The following is an 18,046-nucleotide window of genomic DNA, read 5'->3' on the forward strand; positions in this document are numbered from 1 at the left end:
TGCAGTACAGTGGAGCGATCTCGGCTCACTGCAAGCTCCGCCTCCCGGGTTCACGCCATTCTCCTGCCTCAGCCTCCTGAGTAGCTGGGACCACAGGTGCCCGCCACCCTGAGGCAGAATCGCTTGAATCTGGGAGGCAGAGGTTGCAGTAAGCTGAGATCATGCCACTGCACTCCAGCCTGGGTGACAGAGTGAGGCTCCGTCTCAAAAATAAATAAATAAACAAACACATATACACATAATTATATATATTTTTTCCTGTAGAAATGAGAATTCTCTGTGCTGAGCCCAGGCTGATCTCCAACTTCTGGGCTCAAGCCATCCTCCCATCTTGGTTTCCCAAAGTGCTGTCTCAAAAAAATAAGAAATTATCTGACCTACCCTATTGACTGTAGGTCATAAGACCTCCGTTTCAAAGAAGTTTCTGCCCCACACAAGGCCTACCTATGTAGATTTTTCTTGGTCTCTCTGAGCATGCATTCCTGAGATTCCAAGAAGAATCTAGACAAACAGGCCTTGCTGGCTTTCCCGACTCAACCTATTAGTATTAGACAACCCCCCCACCTTTTTTTTTGAGTCTTGCTCTGTTGTCCTGGCGACACTGGAGTGCAGTGGTGAGATCTCAACTCACTGCAACCTTGGCCTCCCGGGTTCAAGCGATTCTCAGCCAACCGAGTAGCTGGGATTACAGATGCACCATGCCCAGCTAATTTTTGTATTTTTAGTAGAGATGGGGTTTTTCCATGTTGCCCAGGCTGGTCTCAAACTCCTGGCCTCAAGTGATCCACCCGCCTCAGCCTCCCAAAGTGTTGGGATTACAAGCGTGAACCACAACACACCCTTTTTGTCCAATTAGATTTCTACCTGGGTGTTCAAACTTTGTTGAACCTAAGCATAAGACACTTTTCATTAATCAGGCATGGTGGCAGGCACGTATAATCCCAGCTATTTAGGAAGCTGAGGCAGGAGAATCCCTTGAGGCTGCAGTGAGCCAAGATCACCCGTACACTCCAGCCCAGTCAACAGAGCCAGACTCCATCTCTAAACAAGTTTCCCCTTATCTCTGGGTCTTCATTCTGAAGGCTTGTCAGGTAACACTATGATCAAATACATTCGTATTCCTTTTCTCTTATTAATCTGCCTTTTGTCAATAATTTTTAGTGAAACTTCAGAGAGCAATAAGGAAGCTTTCTCTTCATCCCTACACAGCCGAGGTTCAGATTTGATGGAAATGGCAACAGATTGCAGGGTACTTATGTTTATTTAGATACATAAATATGTATTTATTTAATGACAGGGTCTCACTGTGTTGCCCAGGCTGGAGTGCAGTGGTGTAATCACGGCTCATTGCAGCCTCGACCTCCCAGGCTAAACTGATCTACCTGTCTCTGGAGTACCTGGGATTATAGGCATGAGCCACCATGCTGAGCTAATTTTTGTTTTTTGGGGACAGGTCTCTCTCTGGCCTATGCTGGAGTGCAGTGGTGTGATCTTGGCTCTCTACAACCTCCACCTCCTGGGTTCAAGCGATTCTCCCACCTCAGCCTCCCAAGTAGCTGGGACTACAGGTGCCTGCCACCATGCCTAATTTTTTTTTTTTTTTTTTTTTTTTTTTGAGACGGAGTCTCGCTCTGTCACCCAGGCTGGAGTGCAGTGGCCAGATCTCAGCTCACTGCAAGCTCCGCCTCCCGGGTTTATGCCATTCTCCTGCCTCAGCCTCCCGAGTAGCTGGGACTACAGGCGCCTGCCACCTCGCCCGGCTAAGTTTTTGTATTTTTAGTAGAGACGGGGTTTCACCGTGTTAGCCAGGATGGTCTCGATCTCCTGACCTCGTGATCCGCCCGTCTCGGCCTCCCAAAGTGCTGGGATTACAGGCTTGAGCCACCGCACCCGGCGTTTTTTTTTTTTTTTTTTGAAACAAGAGTCTTGTTGTGTCACCCAGGCTGTAGTGCAGTGGCACAATCTTGGCTCACTGCAACCTCTGCCTCTTGGTTCAAGTGATTCTCGTGCTTCAGCCTCCAGAGTAGCTGGAACTACAGGCGCTCGCCACCATGCCCAGCTGATTTTTTTTTTTTTTTTGTATTTTTAGTAGAGATGGGTTTTCACTGTGTTGGCCAGGCTGGTCTTGAACTCCTGACCTCAAGTGATCTGCCTGCCTTGGCTTCCCGAAGTGTTGGGATTACAGGCGTGAGCCACCATGCCTGGCCTAATTTTTTTATTTTTAGTAGAGATGTGGTTTCACCTCTTTGGCCAGGCTGTTCCTGAACTTCTGACCTCAAGTGACCCACCCACCTCAGTCTCCCAAAAGTTCTGGGATTACAGAAGTGAGGCACTATGCCTGGTCTAGTACCCAGATTTTTGACCATCAAGTGGCACACTGAGCTAGGGGGACCCAACAAGACATGTCACCCCTAAGGAAAGCCACCAGATGGGGGCAACTGCCCACTTTATTAGACAGTAGGTGGCCCACAGGTCTCCTCAAGGCCCACCCTCACAGTGGACACACCACACAGGACAACAGAAGGAACCTGCTACCTGGTCCTCTGTCCCTGGGATTCTGGTTCTGGGACAGGTGGGAAAGAGGAAGGTGGGGGCTGGCCTCACAGAGGCCTCATAAATACAAGGTCACTGGCCAGGGATGCAAAGGAGTGCAGCAGCAGGGACTCAGGGAGGATGAGCTGTCCTAGACTGGCCCATGTCACGCAGCCTCCTGTGTGGGAGGGGGCCTCGGCTCAGCATCCAGGCGGCACAGGGGACTGTCGTACACCATCTGCAGGTTTACCTTGTGGCCCACCAGGTCCCGGATGTTGTTGATGCCATATTTGATCATCGTTGGGCTTGTAAGAAAGGGAACAGAGTTTACCATGAGGTCAGCACATGCACTCTTTGGCTTAGGATGGCTCCCATCTTCCTCAGAGGAAAAGTTCAAGTTCTCCCCATGACCCATAGGGCCCTGCGCCAACTGCTCTATCACCTCTCACCCTCTGCCTTCAGCCACACCAGCCTACTCGTGCTTCTCCTAATACAAAAGGCACATTCCCACTTCTGGGCCTTTGAACTGTGACCACTACCTAGAACACCCTTCCCCAGATACTCTCACAGTTTACCCCTTTATCTACCTCCAGATTTTGCTAAGATGGCACTTCTTCCTCCATGATGCCTTCACTGACCACGTAGTTGCCTTAGCCCTCCCTATACCACTTACTGCCCTGGTACACACTTGTGTCTTTATTTGCTGAGTGCATTTGTTTTTTGAGACATAGTCTCACTCTATAACCTAGGGTGGAGTGCGGTAGCACAATCTCAGCTCACTGCAACCTCCACCTCCCAGGTTCAAGTGATTCTCATACCTAGGCCTCATGAGTACCTAGGACTAGGACTACAGACACACGCAACAGTGCCCGGCTAATTTTTGTAGTTTTAGTAGAGACGGGAGATAGAGTCACACTCTGTTGCCCAGGCTAGAATAGAGTGCAGTGGCATGATCTTGGCTCACTGCAGCCTCTGCCTCCTGGGTTCAAACAATTCTCCTGCCTCAGCCTCCCAAGTAGCTGGGATTACAGGCACCTGCCAACACACCTGGCTAATTTTTATATTTTTATTAGAGACGAGGTTTTGCCATGTTGGTCAGGCTGGCCTCAAACTCCTGACCTCAGGTATACACCTGCCTCAGCCACCCACAGTGCTGGGATTATATGCATGTGCCACCACGCCTGGCCTGTTTTTATTCTTTGTAGAGACGGAGACTTGCTCTATTGCCCAGGTTGACCTCAAACTCCTGGCTCAGACAATCCTCCTGCCTTGGCCTCCCACAGCACTGGGAGCTACCACACCTGGCCTGATATGCTTGTTGGTCTTGCTAGTTATCATCCTTCTCGCTCCACTGGGACCCCAGGTTCAAAGGCAGGGACATGAGCTGTCATGTTCACAGCACGGGGCCGGGTGTTCAGTTTGTGCTTACTATGAAAGTTTTGTCCATTGGATGAATGAATGGGTGGTGCTGAAACCACGCAGGCCCCTATGCCTGGAGAGTTGTTTGAGGCAGCTGGACACCCAGAGTTTCCACCTGGGCACTTACCGCTCCAGGGAGAGGCCCCAGGCAATGACCGACACATTCTCGGGAAGCCCCATGGGCAGCAGCATCTCTGGACGGAAGACCCCCGAGTTTCCGACCTCCACCCACTTCTTCAGGCCTGTAGGGGCAGGACAGAGAAGACAGGGGCAGCGCGTGTTGAGTTTCTGGGCACTGCTGCTACAGGTTCTGAGTCTGGTGGTGAGCTTGGGAGGTGGGGTACAGGTGTGGCGGTGGGGTACAGGTGTGGCAGTGGGGGGACCCAGGCTGAACCATGGTAGCCTGAGACCTCCCTCCCACCCCAGTACGAGGGCCCACCCTGACCTTGGTGGTAGCTGAACACCTCCATGCTGGGCTCTGTGTATGGGTTGTAGGCTGGCTTGAAGCGGAGTTGCGTGATACCTGCAGGGAGTAGGGGCGGGCAGGAGAGCAGGGGTTTGGAGGATAATGCTGGTGATCAACACACCCGCCTGCTGCCGCACCACCGCTGCCCACCCCTGCCCCCCTGCTCACCCAGCTTGGTGAAGAACTCCCGCAGAACGCCCATGAGGTGGCCCAGGGTGAGGCCGTGATCCGCCACCACACCCTCGATCTGGTGGAACTCAGCCAGGTGCGTGGCGTCCAGGGTCTCATTCCGGAATACGCGGTCAATGGAGAAGTACTTGACCGGCGTGAAGGGCTTCTAGGGGTGACAACCGAGCCAGGCCCAAGTATGGGTCAGAAGGTCCCTTTGACAGCACCCTCTCCCCACTCTGGCCCCCACCTGGGCCAACCGCACCTTTTGGGCAAGGCGATAGAGTGCACGGGCGCTGGCTGATGTGGTGTGGGTACGAAGTAGGTTTTTCCGGGCCTCATCCAGCTTCCAGGTATACTTGTACCTTCAGGAGGGAAGGTGGGAAGTCCATGCAATGGCCCAGGGGTCCCCAGCTTCCTTCCCTTCCATACCAGGTGAGTCCTGCCTCACCCCTGTGAGCCGTAGCCGCCCTGAGAGTGGGTCCGCTTGACCCGCTGGACGTAGTCCATTGGGAGCTGCAGGGCCTCAGCTGGATCTGGGCAGGACAGAGCAACATCAGGTCAGTCAACGAGCATTTCCCTTTCTTTTTTTTTTTTCAGACAGGGTCTCACTTTGTTGCCCAGGCTGGAGTGCAGTGGTGCAATCTGGGCTTACTGCAACCTCTGCCTCCCAGGTTCAAGCGATTCTCGTGCCTCAGTTTTCTCATTTGTGTGTATTTTTTTCTTTTCTTTTTTTTTTTTTTGAGACGGAGTCTTGTTCGATCACCTCAGCTAAAGTGCAATGGCTCAATCTTGGCTCACTGCAACCTCCCAAGTAGCTGGTATTACAGGTGCCCGCCACCACACCTGGGTAACTTTTGTATTTTTAGTAGAGGTGGGGTTTCCCCATGTTGGTCAGGGTGGTCTCGAACTGCTGACCTCAGGTGATCCACCCGCCTCAGCCTTCCAGAGTATTGGGATTATAGGCGAGAGCCACTGCACCTGGGCTTTATTTATGTACATATGTATGTATGCATTTATTTATTTTGAGGTGCAGTCTTGCTCCACCTCCCGGGTTCACGCCATTCTCCTGCCTCAGCCTCCTGAGTAGCTAGGGCTACAGGCGCCCACCACCACACCCGGCTAATTGTTTGTATTTTTATAGTAGAGACGGGGTTTCATCATGTTAGCCAGGATGGTCTTGATCTCCTGACCTTATGATCCGCCCGCCTCGGCCTCCCAAAGTGCTAGGATTACAGGCGTGAGCCACCACGCCTGGCCCTAACATGGAATCTTGCGCCACTGCCCAGGCTGGAGTGCAGTGGCACACTCTCGGCTCACTGCAACCTCCTCCTCCCAGGTTCAAGCAATTCTCCTGCCTCAGCCTCCCAAGTAGCTGGGATTACAGAAGTGTGCCACCACACCCAGCTAATTTTTTATATTTGGTAGACATGGGGTTTTACCATGTTGGCCAGGCTGGTCTCAAACTCCTGACTTGAAGTGATCTGCCTGCCTGGGCCTCCCAAAGTGCTAGGATTATGCCACTGCGCCCGGCCTTTTGTTTTCTTTTTTTTAAGGTATATAGTCTTGCTCTGTTGCTTGGCCTGCAGTGCAGTGATGCAATCATAGCTCACTGCAGCCTCAAACTCCCAGGCTCAAGCAATCCTTCACCTTAGCCTCCTGAGTAGCTACAACTACAGGCATGCACCACCATGCCCAGCTAATTTTTTTTGTAAGATGGGGTCTTTCTATGTTGCTCAGGCTGATCTCAAACTCCTGGGCTCAAGCAATCCTCCTCCCTTAGCCTCCCGAACAGTGGGATTATACCCACTGAGCCTGGCCAAGTTTCCTTCTTTGTAAAAAGGGGTAATAGTAGTGCTTCCAGTAGTTGGCAGGAAGATTAGAATAGTGGCTAGCATGTGATGAGTGCTTAGTAAGTTTTGGGTGCTATGACAATGATGACAAGAATGATGTTGCTCCTCCTGGCCAGGTAAGTCGGCACCCAATGACCTCAACTGCCCTCTTGGTCAGGAAGGCCACCCCATTGTGGGAAGTCATTCCATTCCGGACAGTGCTAAGGGCAATGAAAGAAAGAAATGTGACAGAAGAATAAACACTAGGGGTGAAGGGCTTCTGTAGAACTGGGGGTGAGCCTGGGAGTGTTAGGCTGGCCTGTCTCTGGTGACACGTGAGCAGAGGTTTGAGGCTGCAGCCTGCCTTGAAGATCTGGGAGAAAACAGCTCTCAGCTAAAGACAGAATGTCAGCAAAGGCCCTGAGGTGTGCACAGCCTGGAATGCTCAAAGAAGACATGCAGGCAGGCAGGGTGTAGGGGCTCACACCTGTAATCCCAGCACTTTGGGAGGCTGAGGCAAGAGGACTGTTTGAGCTCAGGAGTTCGAGACCAGCCTGGGCAACATAGAACAAGACAAAACAATACAAAAATACACTAATTTTTAGCTAGGCGTGGTCGCTTATGCCTGTAATCCTAGCACTTTGGGAGGCCGAGGCAGGAGGAATACTTGAGGTCAAGAGTTCAAGACCAGCCTGGCCAACATGGCGAAACCCTGTCTCTACTAAAAACACAAAAATTAGCCGAGCATGGTGGCGGGTGCCTGTAATCCCAGCTACTCAGGAGGCTGAGGCAGGAGAATCGCTTGAACGTGGGAGGTGGAAATTGCAATGAGCTGAGATCGTGCCACTGCACTCTAGCTTCAGCGACAGAATGAGACTCTGTCTGAAAAAAACAGCCAGGTGCAGTGGCTCACGCTTGTAATCCCAGCACTTTGGGAGGCTGAGGCAGGCCGGAGCTTGAGACCAGCCTGGCCAACATGGCGAAACTCCATCTCTACTAAAAATACAAAAATTAGCCGGGCATGGTGGTACGAGCCTGTAATCCCAGCTACTCGGGAGGCTGAGGCAGGAGAATTGCTTGAACCCGGGAGGCAGTTTGCAGTGAGCCAAGATCGTGCCACTGCACTCCAGCTTGGGCGACAGAGTAAGACCCTGTCTCAAAAAAAAAAAAAAGACTGGAGGTGATATGAGAACAGAGCTTGACACATTCAACAAGGATGGACTTTAATTAATTTTTTTAGAGGTAGACTCTTCCCTAGATTGCCTGAGCTGGATTTGAACTCCTGGGCTCAAGCAATCCTCCTGCCTTGGCCTCCCAAATAGCTGCACTACAGGTGCACACCACCATGCCCAGTTCTAGACCTAATTTGATAAAATGGGATGCCCATCCTGTAAAGGCTCTACCCTGGCGCCTGGTGTCTCTCATGTCTCAGGGAGGCCCTAGGGGCTGACCCACCTCGAAGGAAGAAGGTATCATGCTGGTCACGGGCTGGGTGCTGCTGGGGCTGGAAGAGGGCGTCAAAGTTCCAGAAGGAGCTCTCAATGAAGTTATCGGTCGGCATCTCGGTGAACCTGGTGGGAGACGCGGCCTGACTGCCCTGCCTGTACCCAGCAGCAGCACCAGGCCCTGCCCCCAGCCCTGTGCTCACCCCATCTCCAGGAAGATCTGTCGGAACTGGGAGCGGACCTTGAGCAGGGGGTGAAGGTGACCGCTGTCGGGGAGGACACCGTGGGCCAAGAAGTTGTAGGGCTTGAAGGGCCGGTCCCGCCAAGAGCCACTGGGGGAGGATGCAAGGGCCTGGTAAGGGCTGCCCGTCCCCGCCCCCTGCCCCAGCTCCCATCCGCCCTGACCCTGGGGTTGACCCCTACCTAGAGATCATCTCTGGGCTCAGTTCTGTCTCTTGCTTGGAGATGCTGGTACTAAAGGCACTGCCTTTGCTCACCCAGTAGGTCTTCAGGGTCCTGTGGCCAGGGGAACAAAGGAGATGCCACTGCTATCTCCTCTTAGAGGACTTCCTTGATCTCCCGCCTGATGAGGATCCCCACGCTACCTACCAAGTCACTCTGCTTTATTTCCATCCTGACATTCATCACTACCTGAAATCCCCCTATGTGGCCATGTCCTATCTCCCGTATGCACTTACTTATTCATTCAAAAAACGCTTATTGAGAACCTAATGTGTGCCAGAGTCTGTTCAAGGTGCTAAGTACACGACTGAGTGATGAAATTAGGGAAAGTCTAGCAGATTTATTCTGTGCCAGGCTCTGTTCTGCGAAAGTCTCCCCGCAAGCCCCTGAAAGAGGGCAGTTTTTTTGGTTTTCTCCTTTTCCTTTTTTTTTTTTTTTTTGAGATGGAGTCTCGCTCTGTCGCCCAGGCTGGAGTGCAGTGGCCGGATATCAGCTCACTGCAAGCTCCGCCTCCCGGGTTTACGCCATTCTCCTGCCTCAGCCTCCCAAGTAGCTGGGACTACAGGCGCCCACCACCTCGCCTGGCTAGTTTTTTGTATTTTTTAGTAGAGATGGGGTTTCACCGTGTTAGCCAGAATGGTCTTGATCTCCTGACCTCGTGATCCGCCCGTCTCGGCCTCCCAAAGTGCTGGGATTACAGGCTTGAGCCACAGCGCCCAGCCCCTTTTCCTTTTTTGAGACGGAGTTTCACTCTTGTGTACTTCAATTATGCATCCCAGCTCTAGTCTCTTCTCTCTGCCACTCTGTGTCTGCTCAAAGGGGACATTTGTTCTGTGAGAGGACAGCCCCTAGACCATCTAGGTTCCAGGAGCCTGTCCAGCGTGTGTTCATTAAACTTTAGACCACACTAAGGACAGTGAAAGAAATGAACAAGCACCAAAGATGAAGACTAGGGGTGATGGGCTTCATGGAACTCAAGAGGAGAGGAGGGGTGGCAGGGTGGCCTCTTTAAGCGGACGCAGGAGAGAGACTTGATGAGGAGCCAACTTTAAAGATCAGAGGGAAAACAGTTCTCAGCAGAAGGGTCCTCATGGACAAAGACCCCGAGGCACATACACTTGACAACTATGGCATTAAGCGAGCTGGGAGGAAACTGGCCACACCTGTGCCTGGTGTGGGCAAGGTGTCTGTCTCCCTCCCACCATGCCTCCACCATGCCATGCAGGTGGTGGGGGCCTGAGCCTGCAGGGGGCACCCACTCACACTTCAGCCAACAGCTTCCTCTTCCTCAGCTCGCTCCTCTCCTTCTCCCCCAGCTTCTCAGCCTGTCCCCCCTGGACCAGTTGGAGCCGCCGCTGCACCTCGTCCTCCATGCTGTCCACCTGCCGGGATAAGGGGTGTGAGGGCCAGGGGCCCACGTGCCTGTCCACCTGCCCCCTGGCCAGCCCGCAGGAACGCACCACTCGGAACACCCGGGGCCCGTCAGCTGCACTCTTGTCTACCCGGATCCACTTGTTGGACATGGCCTTGCTGAAGCCCACTTTGCCACTGGGCAGTCGCTGGAAAAGAGAGGCTGCAGTGAGTGGGGCACCAGGGCCACCTTCACCCCATCACTCACTCCCCTTTCACCCCACAGCTCCTACCATAAGCTCGCTCTGGGCCAGGCCCTCCGGGGGGATGCTTCGAAACACACGGGCCTCATGGCTGCCCTCCCGGGCAATCTCCTCACCCTCCGCAGTAAGCTCCCAGCGCTTGGTGGACCGCAGTTCAGCCTCGATGACCTAGAGAGAAATGGCGGGGGGTGGGGGATCCAGGCAGGGGTGAGGCTCAGAGTCAGGCACCCCCTTTCGGCAGCACTGGGTCCCAGGTTCAAAGCATAGCCCTTGAAGCTGGCTTCATATCCCAGCTATGCAACTTTACAGTCAAGTGGTCTCAAGGGAAAGACCTTGTTGTGTCTCCATTTCCCTTATGTAACACAGGGGTAATAATAATGGTAGTTTACACCTCCCTGGGTAAAGTATACCACTAAGGATGCTACCTGGCGGAGGACAAATTCTTACTGTCAGTTTTGAACCTGTGACAGATTTTAAGGTGAAAAATTAGGTGAACTGATTCACCTTCACATTTTTTTCTTTGTTTTTGTTTTCACTGAGAGGGGGCCTAACCCTGTTACTAGGCTGGGGTACAGTTGTGTGATCATAGCTCACTATAGCCTTGAACTCTTGGACTCAAGTGATCCTTCCGCCTCAGCCTCCTGAGTAGCTGGGACTACAGGCACGTGCCACCACACCTGGTTAATTTTTAAATTACCCTTCTTTTTTTTTTTTTTTTTGAGATGGAGTCTCGCTTTGTCGCCCAGGCTGGAATGCAGTGACGCGATCTCGGCTCACTGCAAACTCAGCCTCCCAGGTTCAAACAGTTATCTGCCTCAGCCTCCCAAGTAGCTGGGATTGCAGGTGTGTGCCACCATGCTCTGCTAATTTTTGTATTTTCAGTAGAGATGGGGTTTTGCCATGTTGGCCAGGCTGATCTCAAATTCCTGACCTCGTAATCGGCCAGCTTGGCCTCCCAAAGTGTTGGGATTACAGGCGTGAGCCATTGCACCCAGCCCTTTAAATTACTTTTTTTTTTTTTTTTTGAGACGGAGTCTTGCTCTGTCGCCCAGGCTGGAGTGCAATGGCTGGATCTCAGCTCACTGCAAGCTCCGCCTCTCGGGTTCACGCCATTCTCCTGCCTCAGCCTCCCGAGTAGCTGGGACTACAGGCGACCACCACCTCGCCCGGCTAGTTTTTTGTATTTTTTAGTAGAGACGGGGTTTCACCGTGTTAGCCAGGATGGTCTCGATCTTCTGACCTCGTGATCCGCCCATCTCGGCCTCCCAAAGTGCTGGGATTACAGGCTTGAGCCACCGCGCCCGGCCCCTTTAAATTACTTTTTAAAGACAGGGTGTTGTTATGTTGTCCAGGCTGGTCTCAAACTCCTAGTCGCAAGTGATTCTCCTTTCTCAGCCTCCCAAAGTGCTGGCATTACGGGCATGAGCCACCACGCCCAACCTGTCTCCATGTTTAAATGTTCACATGTCAGTGCCCAGAATGTCAGACAAGGGCCCTGGAGGTACACATTACAAACAAAAACTGAGGTTCCAGGTCCAGAGTCACGAAGAAAAGGACAAAAAGGATAAATAGAGTGCACAGGACCTGGCTCCCACTTCGTTCTAATCCTACCTCTGCCCTTCATTTCCTGTGTGACCTCGGGAAAGTTGCTTAACCTCTGAGCAACTCTTCTCATCCATAAGAGAAAGGTGTGATGGGTTCTACCTCAGATGATTTTAAGGAGTAGCTAAATTAATACTCAGAAAAAATATATAGTGCCTACCATGTGACAACTGCTGCATAATTTTTTTTTTTTTTTGAGATGGAGTCTCGCTCTGTCGCCCAGGCTGGAGTGCAGTGGTGCAATCTTGGCTCACTGCAACCTCCACCTCCCAGGTTCAAACAATTATCTGCCTCAGCCTCCCAAGTAGCTGGGATTACAGGCGCCCACCACCACGCCTGGCTAAATTTTTTGTATTTTTAGCAGAGACGGTGTTTCACCATCTTGGCCAGGCTGGTCTTGAACTCCTGAACTCATGATCCACCCGCCTCGGCCTCCCAAAGTGCTGGGATTACAGGCGTCAGCCACTGCACCCGGCATAAATTCTAACTACTATAATTATTTTTATGGCTATTACTGTCATTAGATTTAACCTTACCTCCTTATATTATTTAACTCTCTGTGACGTATACAAATGTCAAATCATATTGATCAAAGCACTGTCACCCAACAGAACACAGCTGCCTCTGCATTGAGGACTATGGGCTCTGCAGCCTGAGTGCCTAATTTCAAATCTGGGTTCATCGGCCTCTTCTATTCACACTGATTATGTTACTGACCATCAGTTGTCACATCTGCAAAATGGGAATAACATGGCCATCAGCCAGGATTATGGAATGAATTGGACAAACAAGCTGAGACCAAAGTGGGGCGCAGAACGTGAGCTCTAAGGATAAACAGCCCAGATCCTGGCCTCATGGATCTAGCCTTCTGGGTGGCCCACGGGCCCCTCAGCATCCTCCTCCTGTGACTCTGTCACTGTCTACTTGCCCAAGTCAGAAGGCTGGACTTCATCGGTGTGCCCCCTGCCTTGTCCTGAATCCCATGCCTTCCCCACCTCCCCCAAGCTGCCTTCCCATAGCCAGACATCATGCCATCCAGCTTGGGGAAGTGCCAGCTTCTGCTTTCATCCCTTCACCTCCTGTCCTGTCCCTGCCAGTTATTCCCAAAGGTGATGTGGATAGCACACTCATCTGACCGGGCTCTAGCTCCTGCTATCGCTCCCCAGTTCCCTCGTGAGGTAAAGACCTAAGAGGCCTTGCAATTACAGCTATGCTGGTCTCCCTCGCCGCCTGCCATCCCCGAATATCCCGGCCACTGATCTCTAAAGTGGTATCACTTTCCTCTACAGAGAACCGACTCAGCCGTCACCTGCACCAGGCCGCTCTCCCTGACCCCCAAGCCTGGGTCAGCTGTCACAGCTGGGTCCCCTGTGTTCCCCCCATCACTCTAGTTCTTGAAGCACCTTCCTATAAGGTCGCAACCTGCGTGAGGGCAGCAACCGCGTCCTCCTCGTCCATTATCGTTCCCCCTACCCACGCTGACCGCGCCTCAATAAACATTTATTGCATGAGGAACATCTGGGCCCTCGCTCGTCCCACTTCCCGTCCGCGCATCCCGGGGTGGACACATATACAGGTACCCCAAACTAGGCCTGAGGGAATTTGGTCTGGATGTAGAGCCCTCCTGGCAAGGGGACCGTAGGTGCAAGGGCAAGGCGGCCCGGCATCACGGGCCCGGCTCACCTCGCCCAGTGCCTGAAGGCTCTTCACGGCGCCCACCACCGCTTGGTGCTCCATGCCCAGCTCAGCCGCCAGCTCGGCGCTGTCCAGGCCGCCATCGGACGCCTCCAGCCGCCGGAGCAGCAGTTCCGCCACCGGACCATCCGCCATGGCTGCTTCCAGTGTGCTCAGCGTGTCCTGGCCGGGGCCTGAGCCACCGGAACCGGAATCCGGGCTGTGCATCGCCATCTTGAATGTGTCTAACCGCAGAGCAGGGCTCAATGTGTCGTCATCTTGAGTGTGGCGACGGAGCCTCAGAAGGTGCACGGCACTCAGTTCCCACGTCCACCCTGGCTCCATCAGTGGCGTCTGGTTGACCAGAGAGGAAAATCGATTATCTCAAGGTCAGAAGCACCGCCCTGTTTTGAGCTTTATCTAGCCTCACTTCGAGCGGGCTGTGTGACCTTGGACTTAACCCTCTCTGGGTTACAGAAATCTCTGCCCTTCTGGTATTCTCTCTTGCCCTACGAGAGGCGGTGGGTGGTGGGCTCCAGAGATGGTCATTTTGTTTTTTTTTTTTTTTTTTTTTTTTTTTTTTTTTTTTTGAGACGGAGTCTTGCTCTGTCACCCAGGCTGGAGTGCAGTGGCCGGATCTCAGCTCACTGCAAGCTCCGCCTCCCGGGTTTGCGCCATTCTCCTGCCTCAGCCTCCCGAGTAGCTGGGACTACAGGCGCCCGCCACCTCACCCGGCTAGTTTTTTTGTATTTTTTAGTAGAGACGGGGTTTCACTGTGTTAGCCAGGATGGTCTCGATCTCCTGATCTCGTGATCCGCCCGTCTCGGCCTCCCAAAGTGCTGGGATTACAGGCTTGAGCCACCGCGCCCGGCCGAGATGGTCATTTTGGCGATGTCAGCTACTTTTAAAATTTCAAAGGAAGGCTGGGTAGGTACCATCCCTTTTTATAGAGGGGAAAAGGATTCATCTAGTAAGTCAAGGTGGCACCTAACCTGTGTGGACTACCTCCTATGTGGTAGTACTTAGCCCAGAACTAAGTACTTCACGTGTAGAATTTCATTTCTCCCCAAAACTTTATGATGTAGATACTGATATAACCGCATTACACAGATGAGAAAACTGAGGCTCAGAAGGTGGTATGACTTGCCCAAGGTTCTACAGAGAGTTGGTGGAAATTAAGCCATAAATTATAAACCTTCCAGATCCCCCACCCCTGTGCGCTGAGAGCAACGTCGGTGCAAATACTTCATGGCCTAGATTAGCACTGTCCTATAGAAATATAGTGCAAAACATCTTTCTGGTTTTTTTTGGGTTTTTTTGTTTTGTTTTGTTTTGTTTTGTTTTGAGACGGAGTCTCCCTCTGTCACCTGGGCTGGAGTGCAGTGGCCGGATCTCAGCTCACTGCAAGCTCCGCCTCCCGGGTTCACGCCATTCTCCTGCCTCAGCCTCCCGAGCAGCTGGGACTACAGGCGCCCGCCACCTCGCCCGGCTAGTTTTTTGTATTTTTTTAGTAGAGACGGGGTTTCAGCGTGTTAGCCAGGATGGTCTCGATCTCCTGACCTCGTGATCCGCCCGTCTCGGCCTCCCAAAGTGCTGGGATTACAGGCTTGAGCCACCGTGCCCGGCCAACATCTTTCTTTTTTGAGACAGGGTCTTGCTCTGTCACCTATGCTGGAGTGCAGTGGCGCAATTATGGCTTACTGCAGCTTTGACTTCCCAGGCTCTAATGATCCTCCAACCTTAGGCTCCTGAGTAGCTGGAACTACAGGTGCGTGTCACTACACCCAGCTTTTTCTTTTTTGTCTTTTTTTTTTTTTTGTAAAGATGGGTTTTTGCCATGTTGTCCAGGCTGGTCTCAAACTCCTAGGCTCAGGTTATCCTCCTGCATCGGTCTCCCAAAGTGCTGGCATTACAGGCATGACCCACCGTGCCCAGCCAGCCAGACCCTGACTTTTTTTTTTTTTTTTTTTTTTTTGAGACTGAGTCTGGCTCTGTCGCCCAGGCTGGAGTGCAGTGGCCGGATCTCAGCTCACTGCAAGCTCCGCCTCCCGGGTTTACGCCATTCTCCTGCCTCAGCCTCCCGAGTAGCTGGGACCACAGGCGCCCGCCACCTCGCCCGGCTAGTTTTTTGTATTTTTTAGTAGAGACGGGGTTTCACCGTGTTAGCCAGGATGGTCTCGATCTCCTGACCTTGTGATCCGCCCGTCTCAGCCTCCCAAAGTGCTGGGATTACAGGCTTGAGCCACCGTGCCCGGCTAGACCCTGACTCTTAAGAAAAAAAAAAAAAGATGACTAATAAAATATTTTGCACTCGGCTGGGCGCGGTGGCTCACACCTGTAATCCCAGCACTTTGGGAGCCCGAGGCGGGCAGATCACCTGAGGTTGGGAGTTCGAGACCAGCCTGACTAACATGGAGAAACCCTATCTCTACTAAAAATACAAAATTAGCAGGGCATGGTGGTGCATGCCTGTAATCTCAGCTACTTGGGAGGCTTAAGTAGGAGAATCGCTTGAACTTGGGAGGCAGAGGTTGCAGTGAGCCGAGATCATGTCATTGCACTCCAGCCTGGACAACAAGGCGAAACTCCGTCTCAAAAAAAAAAAAAAAGCACTTTTTTTTCCATACTAAATCTTCAAAATCTGATGTGTATTTTATACGTACAACACATCTCAGTTCAGACCAACCACGTTTCAAATGGTCAGTAATCACATGTGGGCAGTGGTGATTTATGTCAGCACAGGTAGATTGGAATCCTAGATCTGCAGGCCAGGTGCAGTGGCTCATGCCTGTAATCCCAGCACTTTGGGAGGCTGAGGTGGACGAATCACCTGGGTCAGGAGTTCAAGACCAGCTTGGCCAAGATGGCGAAACCCCATCTCCTCTAAAAATACAAAAATTAGCCAGGTGCGGTGGGGATGCCTGTAATCCCAGCCACTCAGGAAGCTGAGGCAGGAGAATCACTTGAGCCTGGGAGGCGGAGCTTGTAGTGAGCGGAGATTGCCCCACTGCACTCCAGCCTGGGTGACAGAGCAAGGCTCTGTCTCAAAAAAAAAAAAAAAAAAAAAAAAAAAGAATTCTAGGTCTGCCATTTATGTCATTCAACCAGAAGGCTTAATCTTTCTGTGCCTCAGTTTCTTGCCCACATGGAGATGATTGGAGCCCAGGTTATTGTGAGAATTTAATGCCCACACATATTCACACTGCTTACTAAATTGAGTGTGGTCCACGTTCGAATACTTTTATAAGCAGAACACATTTATTCCTTTTACATCACAATTATTATTTGAGTCTGCAAAATGGGATGACTCATATCCCCCAGTCCTGACCCTATATGAGGTTCTGTATTCAGGATACATTTCTCAAAGTCCCTTCTCTCCTCCCATTTTTTGTTGATTATTTATTTATTTATTTAGAGAGTGGGTCTCACTTTGTTGCCCAGGCTGTAGTGCAGTGGCATGATCTTGGCTGACTGCAGCCTCCACCTCCTGGGCTCAAGTGATCCTCTCACCTCAGCCTCCCAAGTAGCTGGGACTACAGGTGTGTGCCACCAGTCCAGACTAATTTTTTTTTATATATATATGTGTATATATATATGCCAGTTACATATATATGTGCCAGGTGTGTGTGTATATATATATAACTATATATATAACTATATATAAATATAGTCAAGTTAATTGTTATATATATCATAATACATGATATATAATATATGTGACATACATATCATATCTCATATACAATTTATGTATCTCATATATTTGACATATATATATAATGTGTATATATTTTTTTTGTAAGAACAAGGTTCCACCATGTTGCCCAGGCTGGTCTTGAACTGCTGGGCTAAAACAATCTGCCTGCCTCAGTTTCCCAATGTGCTAGGATTACAAGTGTGAACGACCGTGTCCAGCCTATTTTTATTTATTTTTGAGACAGGGTCTTGCTCTGTCACCCAGGTTAGAGTGTGCAGTGGCAAGAACACCGCTCACAGCAGCGTCAACCTCCTGGTCTCAAGTGATCCTCCTGCCTCAGCCTTCTGAGTAGCTGGGAACACAGGCGGGCGCCACCATGCCTGGCAATTTAAAAAACTTTTTTTCGCTGGGTGCGGTGGCTCACGCCTGTAATCCCAGCACTTTGGGAGGCTGAGGCGGGTGGATCACGAGGTCAGGAGATCGAGACCATCCTGGCTAACATGGTGAAACCCTGTCTCTACTAAAAATACAAAAGCAAAATTAGCTGGGCGTGGTGGCAGGTGTCTGTAGTCCCAACTACTCAGGAGGCTGAGGCAGGAGAATGGTGTGAACCCGGGAGGCGGAGCTTGTAGTGAGCCGAGATCGAGATCACGCCACTGCACTCCAGTCTAGGTGACAGAGCAAGATTCCGTCTCAAAAAAAAAAAAAAAAATTTTTTTTAGTAAAGATGGCATCCTGCTATGTTGCCCAGGCTGGTCTTGAACTCCTGGCCTCAAGTGATCCTCCCATCTTGGCCTGCCAAACTGTTGGGATTATAGGCATGAGTCACTGTGCCCAGCCTGTTTTTAGTTAATTTCTACAAGTCCTTCCTTCCTCTCTTCTGTCATGCAGCAAGTAGTTTTTAATCCTGTTCTGTGCCAGATGCTGCAGGTGACACTGGAGGATGCAAAGTGAACAAAACAGGCAGTGTCTAATCTCAGGTAGGAAGTGCCAAGCCCACAGGTGCCTGACACAGGAACAGGAGGAAGGGTCAGCCAGAGGCCTGGGATGGTCCTCGGGATCCTCATTGAGGGGACCAGACTAGGCAATACTGAATACTACCTAGAGGAAGGGGTAGAACCCCAACTTCCCAATTC

The 18,046-nt window shown here is 51.5% G+C and overlaps 1 protein-coding gene and 2 long non-coding RNA genes across 4 annotated transcripts in view; 1 reads left to right on the top strand and 2 right to left on the bottom strand.

The window, feature by feature from the left end:
* Positions 1-18,046, bottom strand: part of LOC144336692 (uncharacterized) — a 48,541-nt gene that overhangs the window by 20,655 nt on the left and 9,840 nt on the right. The window lies entirely within an intron of this gene.
* On the bottom strand, positions 2,430-13,401 carry FARSA (phenylalanyl-tRNA synthetase subunit alpha). Of its 2 annotated transcripts, none has more exons than XM_077976555.1 (13): positions 13,127-13,384; positions 9,968-10,150; positions 9,785-9,883; positions 9,588-9,706; positions 8,286-8,378; positions 8,066-8,194; positions 7,873-7,988; positions 5,037-5,121; positions 4,851-4,950; positions 4,586-4,754; positions 4,397-4,474; positions 4,079-4,193; positions 2,430-2,837 (listed from the first exon to the last, which is right to left on the bottom strand). In XM_077976555.1, exons 2-13 carry the CDS (start codon positions 9,968-9,970, stop codon positions 2,699-2,701), a joined length of 1,245 nt encoding a protein of 414 aa, XP_077832681.1. In that variant the 5' UTR covers positions 9,971-10,150; positions 13,127-13,384; the 3' UTR covers positions 2,430-2,698.
* LOC144336760 (uncharacterized) lies at positions 9,878-12,977 on the top strand. Its single transcript, XR_013409085.1, has 3 exons — positions 9,878-9,902; positions 12,649-12,717; positions 12,829-12,977. It is a non-coding gene; the product is annotated as an uncharacterized LOC144336760 (long non-coding RNA).

This window comes from Macaca mulatta, chromosome 19 (assembly GCF_049350105.2).
Source record: "Macaca mulatta isolate MMU2019108-1 chromosome 19, T2T-MMU8v2.0, whole genome shotgun sequence".
NCBI classification, from domain to species: domain Eukaryota; kingdom Metazoa; phylum Chordata; class Mammalia; order Primates; family Cercopithecidae; genus Macaca; species Macaca mulatta.

Excerpts from the sequence above, each read along its gene's own strand:
- FARSA (XM_077976555.1), bottom strand. Across the intron at positions 9,707-9,784 it reads GGCCCCGGGTGTTCCGAGTG|GTGGACAGCATGGAGGACGA; the intron begins GTGCGTTCCTGC and ends TTATCCCGGCAG. Across the intron at positions 2,838-4,078 it reads TGGGGCCTCTCCCTGGAGCG|CCCAACGATGATCAAATATG; the intron begins GTAAGTGCCCAG and ends CTTTCTTACAAG.